Source organism: Simochromis diagramma, unplaced genomic scaffold, assembly GCF_900408965.1.
Source record: "Simochromis diagramma unplaced genomic scaffold, fSimDia1.1 OVJJ01000816.1, whole genome shotgun sequence".
Taxonomy (NCBI): domain Eukaryota; kingdom Metazoa; phylum Chordata; class Actinopteri; order Cichliformes; family Cichlidae; genus Simochromis; species Simochromis diagramma.
In genome coordinates, this window is record NW_024386908.1 from 12,952,064 (window position 1) to 12,971,239 (window position 19,176).

General features: G+C 39.4%; 1 protein-coding gene and 1 long non-coding RNA gene across 6 annotated transcripts in view; one reads left to right on the forward strand and one right to left on the reverse strand.

Annotated features, from left to right (window-relative positions):
- si:dkey-97m3.1 (fatty acyl-CoA reductase 1) overlaps window positions 1–19,176 on the reverse strand; it is a 61,365-nt gene that overhangs the window by 32,965 nt on the left and 9,224 nt on the right. For 3 of the 5 annotated variants that reach the window (XM_040035504.1, XM_040035505.1, XM_040035508.1), the window contains exon 2: window positions 5,258–5,545. In XM_040035504.1, coding sequence (XP_039891438.1) covers window positions 5,258–5,545 — 288 coding nt within the window. Of the gene's footprint in view, window positions 1–5,257; window positions 5,546–10,979; window positions 11,225–16,863; window positions 18,563–19,176 lie in introns of those variants that run through there. The other 2 variants (XM_040035507.1, XM_040035506.1) reach the window with 2 other exon arrangements.
- On the forward strand, window positions 2,318–18,051 carry LOC120735823. The gene is made up of 3 exons (XR_005696355.1): window positions 2,318–2,559; window positions 10,052–10,053; window positions 18,042–18,051. It is a non-coding gene; the product is annotated as an uncharacterized LOC120735823 (long non-coding RNA).

A 19,176-nucleotide genomic window follows, 5' to 3' on the forward strand; every position in this document is an offset into this window, starting at 1 on the left:
AAGTGGCTGGGGCTAGCACCCGACAAGTCATTCACACTGGAACTAGTGCATCGCACGCTTGCCTCCGGGAAACCAAACCAGAGCAGAGCGGTGCTTGTTCATTTCTTAAAAATTCCAAGAGAAGGAACTGGTATATCGAGAAGCAAGAAAACAACAAATTACACATGATGGGGCCAAGATCACGTTTGCACAGGATCTGTCTGCGGAGACGGTTCGGATCCGACGGGGATTTCACCCGGTTGTCAAACTGTTTATTGATATCAATGCCTTCCGTGGATTCCAGCACAACCCATGCAGACTCAGGATCCTGTACGGTGGAAAGATCCACCTCTTCTCAACACCTCAAGAAGCCGAAAAATTCTACAAGAATCTGCCGAAGGAAACAGCAGAGGATGCTCATCACCAGTGAGTCGGTTAAACAACAGGTTAACCATTAAGACACTCCATAAGACTGCCTCTGCTTCAACATAACTGACCAGTAATTGAGTCACTGATAAGAGACAGATAAAATTTTGAGCTCGAATTTATGTGGGACTTATGTTAACATAACTGGGCGTTTTTAAGCGCATATTCGTTCTAAGTTTAATCGCAATTATTTTTGGGTTGTATATTAACAGCTGAACCTCAACTAAGTCTTTTTGTTTTGTCCTACCAAGGGTAAACTTTACTTTATTATGGGGGAAAAATCAGTATCATTATATGGTTAGTGTACACTGTCTGATTTATGGGGTTTTGGAGAGGTCGTGTTGACTAGTTACTCCTCAGTGATGTGGATTAACGCCCTCCAAATAATTTGTTCAAGGGAGGGGGGAGACATTTCCAACAAGGAAATGCAAATGTTCAATCAGAAATTATTTACAAGTTCTTTATCTGGTATGTGTGAGTGTGTGAATGTATGTGCAAACCTGCTTCTTCAATTTTTCCTTTACTTTGTTTATTTAAGTGAACAGTCTGACAATATTTTATGGAGAGGACAACTAAAGAAAACATTTTGAACGTTAACATTAAAACCTGGAACGTTAGGGGGATACGGAAGTTAGTTAAACTGAAACAAGTATTAAACCGACCAAAACATTTTAACTCTAGAATTATTTTCCTACAAGAACCTCATCTTACTGCATCAGAGATACATTTATTAACCAAAAGATGGCAGGGTCAGGTATATTACTCTTCCTTTACTAGACATGCCAGAGGAGCCATTACTCTTATACATAAGTCAATCCCATTTCAAACTACGAGGGTGATTACAGATCCAAACAGAAGATATGTAATTGTGCAGGGCCGTATCTCCATGTTAGAAATAAACCTGATAAATATCTATGGCCCCAACGAGGATAACCCATCCTTCTATGAAAATCTATTTCTCACAATATCAACCTTTGAGGGCCTTTATATCATAGGAGGGGACTTCAATTGCGCCCTGGACCCTAACCTGGATAGGTCGTCTCAAGCTGACACTACTCATACCCAGACTAGAAAAATACTTTTTAACTATATGAAAGATTTGAGAATAAATGAGGTCTGGAGAACAAGGAATCCAAATAACAGGGAATTTTCATGTTATTCTAGTTCTTATCGAAGTCATTCGCAGATAGACCACTTTCTTATCTCTACAGAGTTACTACCTTGTGTTGAGAACTGTTGGTATAACAGTATTGTGATTAGTGATCACGCAGCAGTATGTCTATCAGTTAGATTGGGTGAAGTTGATCAAGGTGTAAAGCGATGGAGGATGCAAACATTTTTGTTAAAGGACCCATCATTTGTCAAATTTATAGAAACTTGCATTGATCAATATTTTCAAATAAATAAAGATGAAACCACAGCTAGTATTAGGTGGGAAGCATTTAAAGCTTACATAAGAGGGAAAATTATAAGCTACAGTAGCAACAGGAGTAAGCAATATAACCAAGAATTAAAATTGTTAGAAAGGCAAATTAAATCTAATCGAATTTTACCAGAGCAATGATCCCACTAAACTAAACAATCTGACTATTCTAAGAGCCAGGTATGATAAATTAACAGCAGAGAAAGTGGCAAAAAGTTTAATGTGGACCAAACAATTATTTTATGACCAAGGAGAGAAGGCAGGAAAATTATTGGCCTGGAGGATAAAAAAAAGATGCAAGCAGAAAAAGCCATCACCCACATAAAGTCCAAATCGGGTATTATAACAACAGACCCTTTAGAAATAAACGAAATTTTCAGAGAGTTTTATCAATCTTTATACCAATCTGAACATACAGGAAACAGAGAAACACAAGATGCATTTCTTGATCAGTTAAAATTTCAAACCCTCTCAGAAGAAGATAAAACAGCCCTTGATAGTCCTTTAACAATAAAAGACCTGTCAGAAGCCATAGACGACCTGAATAGCGGTAAAACGCCTGGCCCTGATGGACTTCCAATGGAATTCTATAAAACATTTAAAAATAAATTAATGCAGCCACTTCTTAACATGTATGAGGAGTCATATAAGTCCAGAATACTCCCAGACTCACTGAGATTAGCTACAATAACCCTTTTATTGAAGCCAAATAAGCCTCCGACTGAATGCTCGTCTTATAGGGGAATTAGTCTTATGGGATGTGATACAAAGATTTTGTGTAAAGCACTCTCTAGGAGACTAGATAAATATGTGCCTAATTTGATAACAGACGATCAACAAAGGTTTTGTTAAAACGAGACAAGGCTATCATAATATAAGACGTGTCCTCAATGTACTTTATGAGAAAAACAATAGGGAGGACACTGCGCTGCTATCACTAGATGCGTGCAAAGCCTTCGATAGAATAGAATGGAATTATCTCTTACAAGTGCTCCCCAGATATGGACTAGGTGAAACATTCCTGAAATGGATCCGATTATTGTATACACATCCAACAGCACAAGTTTTAACTAATAATAACGTATCAAAACCCTTTAATTTACAGCGATCAACCAGGCAGGGCTGCCCTCTGTCACCAGTTCTCTTTGTGTTAGCAATAGAACCTCTGGCCATAGCTGTGAGAGCAAATGCAGGAATATCAGGGATAAGAATTGGAGGAAGAGAAAATGCATTTCATATTTGCGTAAACAACTCATGTGCTGTTCCTTTAGAGCAAGACAATATCTTTCCTTATGTAGGAAAGACCCTGAATATTGTATTTATCCCCAAACTCTATTGGAGAGAAATCTCACTATACCAAACAGCATCCCATCCTTGTTATCCTGGAAGAGAGCATGATCATAAGAATAAAAATGTTTTTTTAAACCAGAGGATAAACAAGACTCCAACCTATCTCAGTAATACCAAACCTCCAGATCCTCTTATAGATTAACTATTCTCTTGTTTCCCCTTTAAGCCGTCTGTACTTCCAATTAAATAACGTCCATTTCATTAGCGTTTTGGTATTTTTGATCGGACCCCATATATTCTCTCGGTGCCTCTTCTGAAGCTCACAGATGAACTACTGGACTCTGGAGACCAGGGGCTGGATTTCTCATGTCGTTAAGCTTATTTCGCCATGGCAACACAAGCTGGTGTTATGATTCAAAGGCAAATTTCTATCGCTCTGCAAACATGCTTACAGCTGGCAATATGAATAAGCGGTGTCAAATGTGTATATACACTAAATGCCACATGGTTTAATTAATGGCTTCACAGAAGAACTTTTAAAAAGTGACTGCTGCCTTTCCTCATCAATTTCATTCATTTTAAAGCCTTTAAAGCCTTCAAAGAAATGCATGGGTTCAAAAAAAAAATATGTCCAGTGTATTGAAATATCAGCAATACAAGGTGTTTCTGCTCATAACAGATCAGTGGATCATAAGGTTTTTCTCTATAATCTTTACCTTAAACTGCCCGGAGACAACTACGGCTTAAAATTGGTGCTTAATAAAAACATTTGAATTTAATGGGCTTTTTTCTATCTTTAGTCACAGGAAAAACAAGAAGTCCCACAACAGATGGTTTGGCCGCCGATAGGGCCCTAATCTCTACATCATGGATTCAATTTGAGATGATATGAAGAGACAGACGACATTAAGAGAGAATAAATCCACAGAAGAAATGTGCCGGGTTCTCCAAGAGCAACAGAGTTGCCAAATATCTCCACAAAAAACAAAACAAAAAAAACAAAACAGTGTGCCCATGTATTTTCAATCGTACTTTAAAATAAATACAAATATAAAATTGATTTAGCCTTTTGTTTAGTTCTCATCCTACACCTTTTAAGGGGAATTAGTCTTATGGGATGTGATAGGAAGATTTTGTGTAAAGCACTCTCTAGGAGACTAGATAAATATGTGCCTAATTTGATAACAGACGATCAACAAGGTTTTGTTAAAACGAGACAAGGCTATCATAATATAAGACGTGTCCTCAATGTACTTTATGAGAAAAACAATAGGGAGGACACTGCGCTGCTATCACTAGATGCGTGCAAAGCCTTCGATAGAATAGAATGGAATTATCTCTTACAAGTGCTCCCCAGATATGGACTAGGTGAAACATTCCTGAAATGGATCCGATTATTGTATACACATCCAACAGCACAAGTTTTAACTAATAATAACGTATCAAAACCCTTTAATTTACAGCGATCAACCAGGCAGGGCTGCCCTCTGTCACCAATTCTCTTTGTGTTAGCAATAGAACCTCTGGCCATAGCTGTGAGAGCAAATGCAGGAATATCAGGGATAAGAATTGGAGGAAGAGAAAATGCATTTCATATTTGCGTAAACAACTCATGTGCTGTTCCTTTAGAGCAAGACAATATCTTTCCTTATGTAGGAAAGACCCTGAATATTGTATTTATCCCCAAACTCTATTGGAGAGAAATCACACTATACCAAATAGCATCCCATCCTTGTTATCCTGGAAGAGAGCATGATCATAAGAATAAAAATCATGGATTCAATTTGAGATGATATGAAGAGACAGACGACATGAAGAGAGAATAAATCCACAGAAGAAATGTGCCGGGTTCTCCAAGAGCAACAGAGTTGCCAAATATCTCCACAAAAAACAAAAACAAAACACAGTGTGCGCATGTATTTTCATTCGTACTTTAAAATAATTACAAATATAAAATTGATTTAGCCTTTTGTTTAGTTCTCATCCTACACCTTTTAAGCATGTTATTTACTGAACTTGTCAAACATACATACAGTGAACCGTGGCAAAGCTTTCCAAAGTTCTACTATACTATGTGTGGTAAAAGATCAGATCATATGTGCCCATTCGGTCAGAACATTATGCACTTGTAGCTCGTACCTTGCACTTCATCATGTCGCTGACCCTCTGCTGCATGGACTGCCCAGCTTTGGGTCTGACCAGGATGTAAAGGGCTTTGACCTCAGGGCAGGACCTCAGCAGCTTCTCCACCAGCACTTTTCCCATGAAGCCCGTGGCTCCCGTGATCAGCACATTCTTGCCAGCGTAGTATTCCACTACGGACGCCATGCTGCTACCCGTTGCGCCACCGCAGATGTCTGTCAGTCTGGTTTGTGCGTCTGTTGCTTGCTCTCCTAACCCGTCGAGGTCCCGGCCTTCACACAAGTCCTGCAGAGCGAGCGGGAGGATAAGAACGAGGATAGGCAACCTCAAACTTTAAATACTGTATCAGTGTCTCTAAAGCTGGTGTCAGTTTAAGCAATGAAGCATGCAGCAAGAAGCTAAATATGAACTGTGAATCGCACTAATGCAACAAGTGCACAGTTACGCATAAATGTCCAGGCTTTGACAGATTTAGTCTCATGTATCTGGAAATGAAAACAAGCATTTCAATAAACTGAAAAATATGCATCAGTGGTGGCACGTCTCTGTTTTGACCTTCAGAGAAGAAGTATGTAACTAGTCTGCAAACTTTATGAATATTTATACCATGAGGGGGAGGGAGGGTGATGCTCGGGGCAGTGTGACATCAGCTGCATGTGTACGCGTGGGTACCAATGGGTATGAGTGTGTCAGGTCCACCAGCAAGGGTTCAGCAAGATTTTAAGCAGCAACTGATCCATGCTAACCACAATAACCTTTATAATTTATTCATAAATGCAAAAAGCAACAAATCAGAAATTATTTTTACCTGTACAAAATATAGTAAACAATATAATTTGGTCATAGATGGACTCTTTGAATACCACTGACATGAAAAAGCAGCTTAATATTTGATTAACAGATGAGCCATTTTAGAAGCAAACTAGTTTAAAAAAAACAAAAACAAACAAACATCAAAGTTTAAATTATTCTACTAAGGTTCAACTCATTCAAATTCAGTTTGATAGAGGAAAAAAAGAAAAAGAAAATATCAGTTTGGACTCTGTATCTGTCTTGAAGGGACTATCAGTGAACAGAGGCTATGATGCAGTCTAGAGATCTATTCTCAGGTGATTCAACCTCCACTTATACCTTGACTCATGTGCTTAATGACTCCCATGACACGGGAGAGTTGGTCAGTGACTCTCAGGACCATCTACAAGGTGACAACCCTATTAGAGGTTAAATATCCGAGTCTCCTTCAACAGTTGGAACTGAAGCAGCCTTTTGGATGACAGGAAAAGCATCTTCAAGAACCTAAAACAAATTCCATCTGCCTTCTGCTGAAGCACTTCAGACTAAACATTCAAACTGTCTGCTAAAAATTCCCAAAACTCCTTTTATCCATGCATCCAAATTAAAACCAAACTTAGTTTAGAAACAAAGTAGGGAAGAATGCTTTCATGTTACTCTACTGCTCTGCTGTGTTCAGATTTGGATATATAATACGTAACTGAGGACATGCAAATATATCGCATAATATAAATAGCTTTTTATGATTGTAAACCAATTACAGTGAGGATTGCTAGAATCAAAATTAGACTATTATTCCCAGCTGCAGTTATTTATATGTCACCGCTTTGATCTCGGAAAACCAAACCTAAAACAGGGAAGGCATTAGTGACAATCAGTGTCTGAATATAAACACAGGCTTCCACATGCATCACTGTTAAGACAAAATGTTGAATGTTGTGATTGTGTTTCTTAAATTTGTAAAGTCTTGGTTCAAACTATAGGATCAAAGGCATTTCTTTGTCCCCCTCCCCAGCCTCTCGAGGTTGTGGGGGAGGCTGTAGTGTTTAATCACAGACATCCCTTGTGAAGATTCTGTTTGTTGTTTGGTAAACTTCCTGCCCTTTTATGGCTTCACCTGTGTTGTGTATGGTGAACCAATACAGGAATTGACCGGTTGAAGATGTTCTGTTTTGTCTTGTGTTCTTCATGAGGAATAAGTCTCTAAACTAGCGGGGCCTGTGGAAACACAGACTCAACAATCACTATGGTTGACCATTGTTTGCCTGGGTTTGCTTCAAGGTGAAGACAAAAACGTTGGGCCTCAACTAACAAATGTATAATTTTAGTTATGATGATGCAGAACAAAACTAAAGCAGGCGACGCACTTGAAGTGAGCAAGTGCATGAGAAATTACATTACGCCAGGACCTTGGAGGCTGAAAAGACTCACATATATTAAATGTACAAGACTGCTGGTATATTGAAGTGAATGGTATGATTTCAGTAATGACAAAGTGAGCTGCAACCTTCAATCCCAGCAAACAAGTTTGGTTTAAAGCTATAAAAAAAAAAAAAAAAAAAAAAAAAAAAAAAATTAAATGCTAAAGCTTATCTTTAACCATCTGACATTATGCGTATTCCACATGCAATAAATCACATAACTGGGTTTTATGGCAGTTTTTAGTTTTATTTGACACCTGTGTTGTAACACTAACACCGACTCTGTTGGACTTTGCCCTTATTTCCTGTAGACAATAGACGACTATAACTGAATGCAACCTGAGAAGTCACATGGCCGCAGATATGCTGGGTTTGTGACTCAGTGAGGGAGGTTGTGCCATGAGTCCATCTGATCAAAGCACTGTGTTGATGTGTGGGCTAAAAGCTCACCAGCACACTGCCAGCATTTGTGTGCAACCACGCCAACTAAGCATTGATAAATCACACGCCTCTTAAAGACTAGATGACAGCTACCTGTCTCTGGTTGGTGTCACCCCCCCATCCCCACCCCACACCAACCAGTCACAGAGGGAGGGTGGCAGCGCGCCCAGTCTCATCCAACTTTTTGGTAGCAGCCAATAAAAACGCAGGACTTGACTTGTAAAATTTTCACTTGGCAACAATAGGCACAACATTTAGCCAAGACTGATGCTTGATCAGCACCTTCAGTGATACAGCAGAGCTGTGATTGTACACAAGATGAAGCTACGCTCCTTCTCTTTGCTTCGTTCATCCTCTCTCCTGTGCTGCAGATTCCCAGCATGTCTGCCCAAAGACAAAAACCAAATCCTCCTGAGCCAAACGTGGCCCAGATAACAAAAACAATCTTGTATTTACTTGCTTTCCCTCCATTCTGCCGTCTGTGCATGCAATTTTAAAATCAGATTCCCTTTCCACACAAACACGAGGAAAAAAGATGGGTGTGTGCATTCAGTTTGGGTTTCTACATGCCTGCACTTGAAAAACAAAAAATGTGTTCCAGAAACTAAACGCCGGGGCTCCTACTGACATCTATGTTTAATCCCAATTTTGTCCCATTATTTTTAATTCGATATTCCCCATCTTCAACTTTCAGACAAGGCAGTATCTCCAGATCTACCACTCTGTACACACAGATGACAACAAGAAGAGGTCACAGTCAAGGTCCTCTGCTGAGGCCCCAGACATTTCAGCCTTGTTCTTCACATAGATTCCCTGTGGACAAGAGGACAAGAGCACATGGGCTGAAAGTCACTACAGATTAACGCCTGACAATGGAAATGTTCCTGCAGCTGAAAGAGTGTTGGAACGGCCATGCATGAATCAAATTCATGAGACTGAATGCTTGTGAAACACACAAGGTTACACAACTCCACCTCCTGCTTCTCTCAATGCCTGTCAGTTAAGCTGAAGGTGTCCCTCTACAAGCCAACATGGAAAGTGGGGCAAAACTGTCCATCATTCTCCTTACAGGCCTTTAGTTCAGAATTATGCATTTACAGGATGACTACAAGAAGTATAGAATACATACATCCCAAGTATTTGCTGAAAGTTTATAAATTGAATTTTGGTTGATTGAGATAACTAGTAGCAATTAAAGACACTTGATTTTAAAATGACACACACACACACACACACACACACACACACACACACACACACAAAAAGGGAGGTAAACTATATCTAAAGGAGTTTAGGCACCGCCTCACGTTAACAAGAACTCATATGGTGAGATCATGAAGTTCAGGGACAGCTCATTTTGAAAGAAAAAAAAAAAACCCATTTACAATTTAAATTTTGCATCTATCGCCTTCAAGATGATCTCTTCGTGTACCTCAGGCCCCCTTCCAGCATCCCTACTAAGTTTAGTTTACTTTGTAGGAGCACCATTCTGGCCAATTGCATGTGTCCATCTAGGATTTCATCATGGACCACAAACCTTCATGTCGATCACTGGTGATTACAACTCCATCCAATTTGTCCCACCACCAGCCCTGTTTGCTCACCTTTTAAGGTGAAGGGTCACATTTCTGACACACTGGAAGAGGTTGGAGGTTTGCCCAAGTCAACCTCCATAGAATCTCATGTTAAAATCTCAGATTTTGCAGCGTTAAAAAGCATGTTCAAAGACTGGTCCAAAATCATGTTGCACCAACCAAAATGCAGCCAAACACAATGACTGAGATCACGGTGGCTACAACTTTTATACCGTCTCCAGGTTTGACATGCAGTCAGTATGAAACTTAAATACAACAGATGTCCAAGGAGCTGACCTTCAAGTGCATAACCTCAAAATTTAAAACATGAAATAAATAAGCACAGTCGGAACTTTTTAATCACCTAAATTTCTGGGTAACACTAGAGATTCAGGATCTCAACATGGATGAAGGGTCTATAGATAGTTCTTTTTCCTCAGGCACCCAGCATATTCTCTTGGTTTATTTTTGTCATACTGAATTAAACTTTACTTTTAAATCCCTCAGCTTGTCCTTGTCAATCACACAGATTATGAAGGACAAGCAGAGATTAGGTCTGTCAGCAGTGACCTTGTTGTGTTGTCATTGGTGAATAAGACTGCATCTTCTTTTAGAGTCTATATTATGACTTGAAAGGACGAAGTGCTGGGCAGCAAGGACAAGGCCTGAAAGCTTAAGGGACAAGCTTCTCAGGTTATGATGCCATCTTGACAAAGTACCACATCACATCCAAAGTCACTCGGGGGTCACTTTAAAAACAGAGCTGGGATACGCTCAAGGCATACAACTCAGCAGCAGAGGTTTACTGTTGTCTGCAGCTAATGCTGCTGCACTCCGGCCTTATTTCATGTCTCCTTTTCTTCACACTGAGGGCATTTTTTGTATTGTTCCTCAAAAGCCACTCTCCACAGGAAATCCACGCCATTTGTCTGAGGAAGCTTGTTTTAAGCCACAGCTCTGCAGTCCTTCTGCCTCCGGCCTTTCCCCACACAACCCTTCCATTACTGGGTCAGCTAAATGCAGCTGGAGACGCAGGCAAAAATCGAGCTGCACAGCTGCACACTGGCTAAAGCCATTATAGCCGGACAAAAGCTGGCAGCGGGAGGAGGGGAGTGAGTGTGGGAAAAATAGAAAGAGCAAAATGATGCAAAATGCAGCCAATAATTAAAGCAGCATTAGTCAGTGCCAAGCAGCACAAAGGAACAGTCAGGCCCTTTCACTATCGCACAGTGATGGCAGTGACAAAAAGAATCCTGAAAAGCTTTGTTAAGTATACAACCACTACTGGCTGCAGTTTCACAGTGCTGTGCCACCATGGACTCCAGGAGATACACCTTTATCCACCATCCAAAAGAACCACAAAAGTCAATACATCCTGCATTTAGAGACAGAGGAATCACCATCAAAGGCTTGAATCAACAGAAGCAATAGTGGTCATCCCAGCTCCTAACCCACAAGTCCACATTTCTAAATTTGGTTTGTTAGGCTCACCGTGCTGTTTAAGGCAGTTTCTGGTTCTTGTCTCAATGACAATCGGAAGAGAGGAAATGAGTCTCTTTTCCCTGTCCCAGAGAGACTAGATGAGGGTGGGGTAATGACCTGACCACAAGATTAAATAAAATACATTAGCTGCTAAAAGTAACACTTGAGAAAAGCATGTTAATAGTGACTACTGGGCAAGCCCTTTAGTCTTTTAGTTACTGCTATTATGCCTGCAATTTACAGTGATAAGTGAAGTAAGCTAAATTTACAAGCCTCAGATAAAATCTCACTAATATTACAAGCTTATAATCATACTTTATACATGCTATTGGAGAAACATATGTAGCAGAAAAATGTAGAATGTGGAGAGATCTATTGTAATAGTCAAGCTAAAGTACTAAGTGGACTTGAATAGGTTTGAGCTTAAAAGTTAACTAAAGCTAATGGATTAGCATTACTCACTTGTAAAATGTATAGCTAATAGTTTTAAGTTATGATCCAATAGTATAGATAAACAGAACTGTCAATAAACATAAAAGAAGAGTTTAATTACAACAACTAGTTAAAATTATAATAAAAACTGTATAAAACATGAGTAACAGTTAAATTGTTAGGCATAAATACAGCTAATAGTTAGCCAAGCCAAGCATATGCTATGGCTAGGAGCTAATAGTGAGGCTATTAAATACAAATACAGGCTATTAGCATTACCATTAACTCCTTTATACAACATTAGCTAAGACTGACATAGCTGTAACTGTGAAATTGTTTGTTACACTGCATAATATAGACATTGATGGATCTCGTTAAAAGAAGAGGAAACTACACAGTAACAAAACATCACCCAAATAATATGTTTTTGTTCTTTTCGTAATAAAATGTGGTTCTGTTTTCTTGAGATACTACATAAGATAAATAAAAGTGTAAATAACCATCAATATAGAGGGCACGGAAATCAATAATAATATCCTTAAGAAAGAAATCATAAATAAAGATCAGAATATTTCATTCTTACAGTATTTTGTCTGGCTGCTTATCTTACATATGGCTAATCGAGTGTCAAGTTCTTCAAGACAGAGCTACTAGCATTAGCCATTTGAGCATGACTACAGCATAAAGGACATTGTGCCTACATGATGAATACGAGTGTGCTCCAGCAGTGGCTTAATGTATGTTACATCAGATAAACCCACTATAAATGTGACAAGTTATACACTACAGTATTAAAGACTTTTTCCAGCATACTGCAGCTCAACTCCCCCGCTCTGGTGTATGAGGCAGTAACTTTGTCCCTTACACAAACCCACATAATTGCACAGCACTTTTTTAAAAAGGGCCCTTATCCAAGACTGCATTATCGCATAAAAACGGCAGGTCTTCTCTCCCACTCCATTTTTTTTTTTCTAAGGCAGCTAAATGCTAATCTAATTAGAATTAATTATATTGGCCATGGGCTTCAAGGATTTAAGCAGCACCTCTTTAATTCAACCTTTTCACTAAACTATGAGCAAGTGTCAACACAAAGGTCAGCGCTCTCCGTTAGATATCTGGCCGTGGGAGCGCTGGTGTGTGAGCTAATGTTTCTGTGTGCACGTGTATACGCTTGCGTCAGTGCGTTGTCGACATTGTATGTGATGGCAGAGGGATTCTGTAATTACACCAGCTGTCTCTGAGTGACAGAGCCTCCGTGAGCTGTGGTGTCCGTTTACGCCTGGCTTAGACCCAGGCTGCCAATCGCACCCGCAGTGCAGCTCTCAGGCCAAGAGGTCAGGAACTTGTATTGTGTGTTCAACGTGGTATGAAACCCGTGCACCACTTTCAAGTAATAAACACTGTCCTCCAATTATTGGCTGGAATCAGCAGAGTTTAAATAACTTTCCACTTCTGTAATCTGTGTATGATTTCAACTCTTACCGACTCTTGGGAACAAACTGCCCTCCAGCTTTTCTTGAGGACAGTTGCAGTGGTGTGTGTGAAGCATATGCAAGTTATACCTGTGTACCAAACCAAATTTAACTAATTAAAAATAATAATAAATAATTCTGTAAGACTAAACCTGGTATCAGAAAATAGTTACACTAAGAAATAAATCAAAGCAATGCATTGGAAGAAAGAAAAATGACCTACACAACTTGTATCCTTAAATATATAGTTAAAAAAAAATTTGCAACACAGTGAGTTTACATCAGATGGCTCAGTCATCCACACCTTTTTAAACAGCTTCCCTCAAGGCTGAAAAAGATATGCATGCTGCCAAAAGCTTCACATGTCACATGTTCATTTGAATTCAACTTTCCATATGGTAAACAGTTACAGTGGAGGAAAAAAAAAAAAAAAAAAAAAAAGTGTCATTGTATGTTTATTCTGAAATAGCATCGCTGGATTAAAGTGGAAAAGGTGACAAGGAAAAACTACTGGAGTTTCATGGAAGCCACAATTACTCTGATTCCTAGAAACTCAGCTTTCATGCACTGAGAGGAAACTGATCACCTGTCCCATTGTCTGAGGGCCACGGGGAGAACAGGCCTCTCCCTGAACCATCAACACCAACTCACTCACTATAATACCAAAACTGCAATGTTATACTTTGAAATTAGAATTAGAATAATTGTTTATCATGTTGATTTTTCCCTTAATGCAAATACGGGGATGTAAATGGATTCATGGACTGCACAGAGCCATAAATCACTGATTCCCAACCAGGGATCAGTCTTCAATCCGTCAACCAGACCAGCTGAAAACTGGGTTATTATCAAAACAGGGAAGACAAAACAGTGCCTTTGTACCCCTTTGTCTTGATGTCTTGAATGCAAGTTCAAGACATTTTTATTCACCTTCCTGGTCCTCCAACTCTGTAATCAGTTGTCACTCCTCTTTTGTTGAATTTAAATTCAGACTTTGCATCAAGAATTTGATTCAGTTCCTCCATTGTGTCATCATGCATTTTAGCGGTAGGGCAAAAAGCACGATCCATCACTTGAGTGTACAAAAATTTCAATTTACTTCTCACTACATCATGTTCATTATGTAATGAGTGATTTAGGACACAGCCATATATTTCTTTGATTTCACTGAGCAAGCTGCTGGCACTACGAGTATCCAGTTCTTTCAGCTAATGTAAAAAACACCCATGCAAACTCAGGCTGCAGAGAGCCTGCCAGTGTTTTATGATCTATTTGAGGGAGCCATTAGCAAAATGGCTGACCAAAGTCTCACTTTCCATAGCCAGTCAAGCTTAAATACAGTATCTAGACATGTTGTGATGATGGGTGAGGCGGTCTCAAAAACCTAATTGCATAAACAGACCAGTGGCACAGGCCATAGCCGCTCTGTTGCTTATCCCGCAGGCTTGTTATTTCTAATGCGGAAAGAGGCTTGCAGGATTTAAAGCTGCCATCAGTTATCCATGCAAAAGGTTGGTGGCTCAGTCAGAGATTGGTCCAACCCAAATGCTTTCACCAAGTTCTTTTAGATTTTTGCCAAATTTGGTCTACTGCCTGACAACACGCCTCCTACTGTAGACAGCAGTAGTGAAAAGGTTTAATACGCCAACAAAAGCCCTTGTTGCAAAATGTTTTCTTCACATCAAACAAGACCAAACAGTCCAGGAAAGTTAATGCTATACATCCACTCAATACGCGACGTCCAGATGAACAAAATCAACTTTCTGGGATTTCCTAACCTGGATGATCGAGCATGCATCAAGACATGACCAAGCCACGAGAACAATTACCCCATGGTGGATATTATTAGTCTCAAACTGAAGCTTTAATGGTGTCATGTAGTCAATACTGGCTAATGATTGGTTCATTCTTTTAACCAATGACACAAAGCTCCCTTGCATGGAAACCGGTATCTGTGACCAAGTGATTTAATGAGCTATCCAGAGCAAAGATAGATTACAGTGAACACAGCGTAATGTAGTCCTTAACACACTACAGCATCACCTTCTGTCAATGCCAGCTAGGTTTGTAATTAATGACAGAAGAGCTCTCCAAGTACCTCATCCATTTATGCATCCTTCTAAAAACCTCCACCCACCCATCCATCGTTTCTATATGCAGATTAAAGCAGATGGTTGTGAACATGAGAGGTATGAAAACCCACAGATTATTTCATCTGCTGCTGGACAGATTAGGTTACATTAATGCAACGAGATCTCTCCACTATACAGTTATAATCTTTTTATCTTTGGCGATTGATTTCAGAGAGGGTGTTCCTTGTGTCACAATCACTCTGATCATTCCGGCACAGTTGTAATAATATCTGAAAGGTGTGACAAATTTGATAATAGGGCACATACACACAAACACACATAGTGTTTGGTGTCAACTTCTGTGAATGGAAAGCAAATATCTTTGGGCCAGGAGAACATGGTTATTGTCACTGCTGCCGCTGGAGTGTGTGTTGATTTCAGGGAAAGAAAGCATGCAATCGGCTTTGGCCGTCTGTTGGCAAAAAGATTAGAAGAAAGGCTGCTCTCTTACTGGGACTGGAGCATGAACGTGGTCTCTGAGGGCCCACTTAGAGCTCTACCTTCCTGCCAGAATAATACATGTTCCAAAAATGAAGGGGTAACTGTGGCGCACTTCAGACAGATTCTCTTCAGCTAAAAATGGGTTGGCCTTAAGATTAAATGTGCTTTATAATTCAATTTGGTCTGGAGGTAACATTCATAAAAATTCATGTTATTTACTTGTGTATCTCAAAAACCATCCTTGATTCCTAATACATCACTGATATTTTGACACGTCAATATAGCAACACAACGTCTGATGTGTTTATTCAGAAACCAAACCAGAAGACGATATGAGAGAAGCACATTTTTGCCAATTTAGCTCAAAATAGAACAAGATGAGCGCTCTAGTAATGTTTGAGGTTGTTTTCACCCTTATACTGCACATCTGTTTCTCTTTGGGTGAATCAACAGTAGTCGCTCATCATGCTCATATTAAATTTGGCCCAATATCTGTTTTCCAACAGTTTTATATCTTGATTAAGTTTATCCCCCATGCTCATCGCTGACACCGTCCAGTTTTGATGGGGAAAAGTTGAGATGAGAACGTAAAAAGTGCATTTTCAGTGATATTCTGACACTCATCAGCGCATTATCCAAAAGGTCGGCATAAGCCTCTGCTCTGAGAGTGCAAAGAAAATTCTGGAAAACCTGTATAAATACTTCCCATGCTGCTGATTCTGTTGGCTTCAGTTTCCTTTTTAACTCCTCTTCAAGCATCAGTTCACAGATTATAAAACAACAAAAACACCTCAACTAGGTTTTAGCATCACTTTTTACTCAAGTGCTGAAAAACATTGCCGGATAAAATGACACCACACCATGAAGCTGATACAAAATTATTACGTCACAACCTCAAATCTCGATTCCACTGGATCAGACATTCCCGTATAAACAGAAAACAGCTAACAGGGCTGATTTAGGGCCATAATCGTGCCAACTTTTACTGCCTCCAGTACCTGTAATAGAAGGCAGCGTTTGAACCCTCGTTAAATCCTTACTTAAACAAGTCAGCGTTCCAACAGATCCATCAAGCTTTGACTTTTAAATCACATGTTGTGACCGCGTGCCTCAGGCTTTATCTGGAAATGGGTCTTTGCAAAATCCAAAAACAAAATTGTAAGAAATACATTAATATTTCATCTCTTACTAAGCAGATGTTACAACTCCAATTCATCTGGAACACCCCCTCAAGTCAGACAAGTGGGTGGCAGTGTATGTAAAACTTGCAACCTATACTACTGTTGTGTGACTACCTAAATGAGTCTTTTAAATAGATTTCAGAGCCGTTTTTAAGCTAAAAACAAAAAGAGCAAAAAAAAAAAAAACCCCAAACAAACAGAAAGCTTGCTTAGAGATGCATTAATTGATTCTTACCAAGTTGGAGCCAAACAAGTCCTGGTTGTCCCTGGTTTTCAAATTTTACTATCAGAATGGACTCGATTCAGTAGTGCTCTCACTCCCAGCTCTGACATAAGACTTCCAAGGTAAATTGATCGTCTACGCCATCCGTCCTTTTCTTTGCATTGAGTTGGAAGTTTCCCGGTCGATGTCAGTCTTGTTTATCCTCCTTCTCATACTGTATGTTCCGAATACAGTCGGGAATTCTCACAAATAATAGGCTAAAATTTCTGGATTTACTTCAGCTCTACCACCATTTTTAATAGAAACTCCTTTTTAACTGAGAGCTGTGGCTGATGTAGCCACAGTAATCAAGGCGTATCTTAGCTTGCTGGATGAATGACACAAACTACTGGATTAACAAAGCTGTTCAACTAGTCATTTCTTGATATAATGGTTTTAATGTGCTGGTAAATACATTCGCAAAGGTCAAAAATAATTTGCTAAAAGGCTTTGAAAACAGCTCAGTGTTTAACAATGTGTGTTGTTACAATGCTCAGGGAGTGGCAGCCTTCGTCATCAGCTCTGCTGTAGATGGAGGATGCATGACAACAACTTTGACTAATCACTGGGTGAGTGAAATCTGTTCGATATTTAAAACTAAGGCAGTGCTGAGATAGTCGCTTTGGCGGCTAGCCATGTGTCCTTGTATAAAGGGCTGGGCATTTATCCAAAACATCCCAGATGCAGACAGCTGGGTTGGGCCACCCTGCCACAAATGGCCCTAATGGGGTCCCAGACAAACATCAGTCCAAATGAGCCCCAAAGGCTTATTCCATTTACTCCCATAAAAAGACAAAATCCAGGAGTTAAACTTACTACCCTAAGTCATAAAGTACAAGACACTCAAGCAACCAAACAAACTGAATGCCTCAGCATGAGCAGTCTGTCAGTCCAGTCAATCAGCCAGCTGTTACATCATTCAGTGGAAAATCTTGCTAGACTTGGGACGTGAATGAGGATGTACTTGTTTGACAGGCAATACAAATCAAGACAATGTAAGAGTTTAAGATTAAAATGAGGAAACCATTTGGGGTATAGCATTGTTGAAGTTATATTTAACAAGTAAGCACAACAGCAACTTTAAACACTAGAAGTTCATAAAAAAAGTCTAATTTTACCATCTTCGTAGGGCACGTGGAAGACACATTTAGGCTCGGAAGATTATCATGCAACAAACTGGATGAACGGATCAATGCAATTTAGGCATTTCTTAAATACTGCAGATTTATATAATAAATTCATTTTCTCTAGATTTGCAATAGAAACAGATTAAACCTCTTTTATTAGCACTAACTGCTAAATGAATCAAGGCTAACAGCTTCAAGAAGCCCCCATCAAACAAACAGTTCAAAGCAAAAACAAAACTAAACTAAAAAAAAAAACTGTTTAGAATGATATAAAACCAGAGCTACGGGTCTGATTGGAAGATAACATCAATAGACACCCAATGCTTTTCAAACCATGTGCACAACAATGAACAAAGGAGTCTACAAATCCTATCATAGATATTACAGTCTGATTAAAAAAACAAAACAAAAAAACAACCTCACTCAAAATGTTTAAAATGTCAACAATGACTGAAAACATTACATTATATTTTCAGTATAACTCACATACTGTCGGAGCCCTTCAAAATAAAACTGAGTTTAAATCCAGAAAATATGATTATAACACACATCTCATGGCTTGATGCTGTGGAGGCAAGGCATAAAGCAAAAGACCAAGTACCTCCGTTCTTATGAAGTTAAGCAACTCTTCAAAACCCTCACCCTGTTGGTTCGGAGGTTAGAAGCGCTTTATTCAGCCTGTTTCAAAGGAAACCCTGTCACATTAAAGGAAGTAAAGACACAGTTCCCTTTGATATCCAACCTTTCTTACATCAAGTTTCTTTGAAACCTGGAGTGTGGGAATATATTGCATGTGGTGATTGTTGTAAGCCTTTGTGTTTGCTGAATTGTGTTTTGAACACACACCCACTAGGATAATGTCCAACCTATTATGCAACACAGGCCAAAGACTCAAATTATGTTCAGACATTGTACGGTGGTTTGGGTGTTTGTCTTTTCTCAGGAAGTTTTATCAGATCATGACTCACTTTGTTTTTGGGGTTGTTTTTTTTTTTAAATTCTTGCTCAATTACTCAAACGATGAATCGCTTCTTAAACAGTCACAGGTCATACATTAAAGTTAGGACATGCAGGAAACCCAAATTACATCCCTGAGGCCATAACATGCTTGTAGCCATGTGTGAAGCGGCATTCAGTGAAACTGTGAAACCCCCGCTTC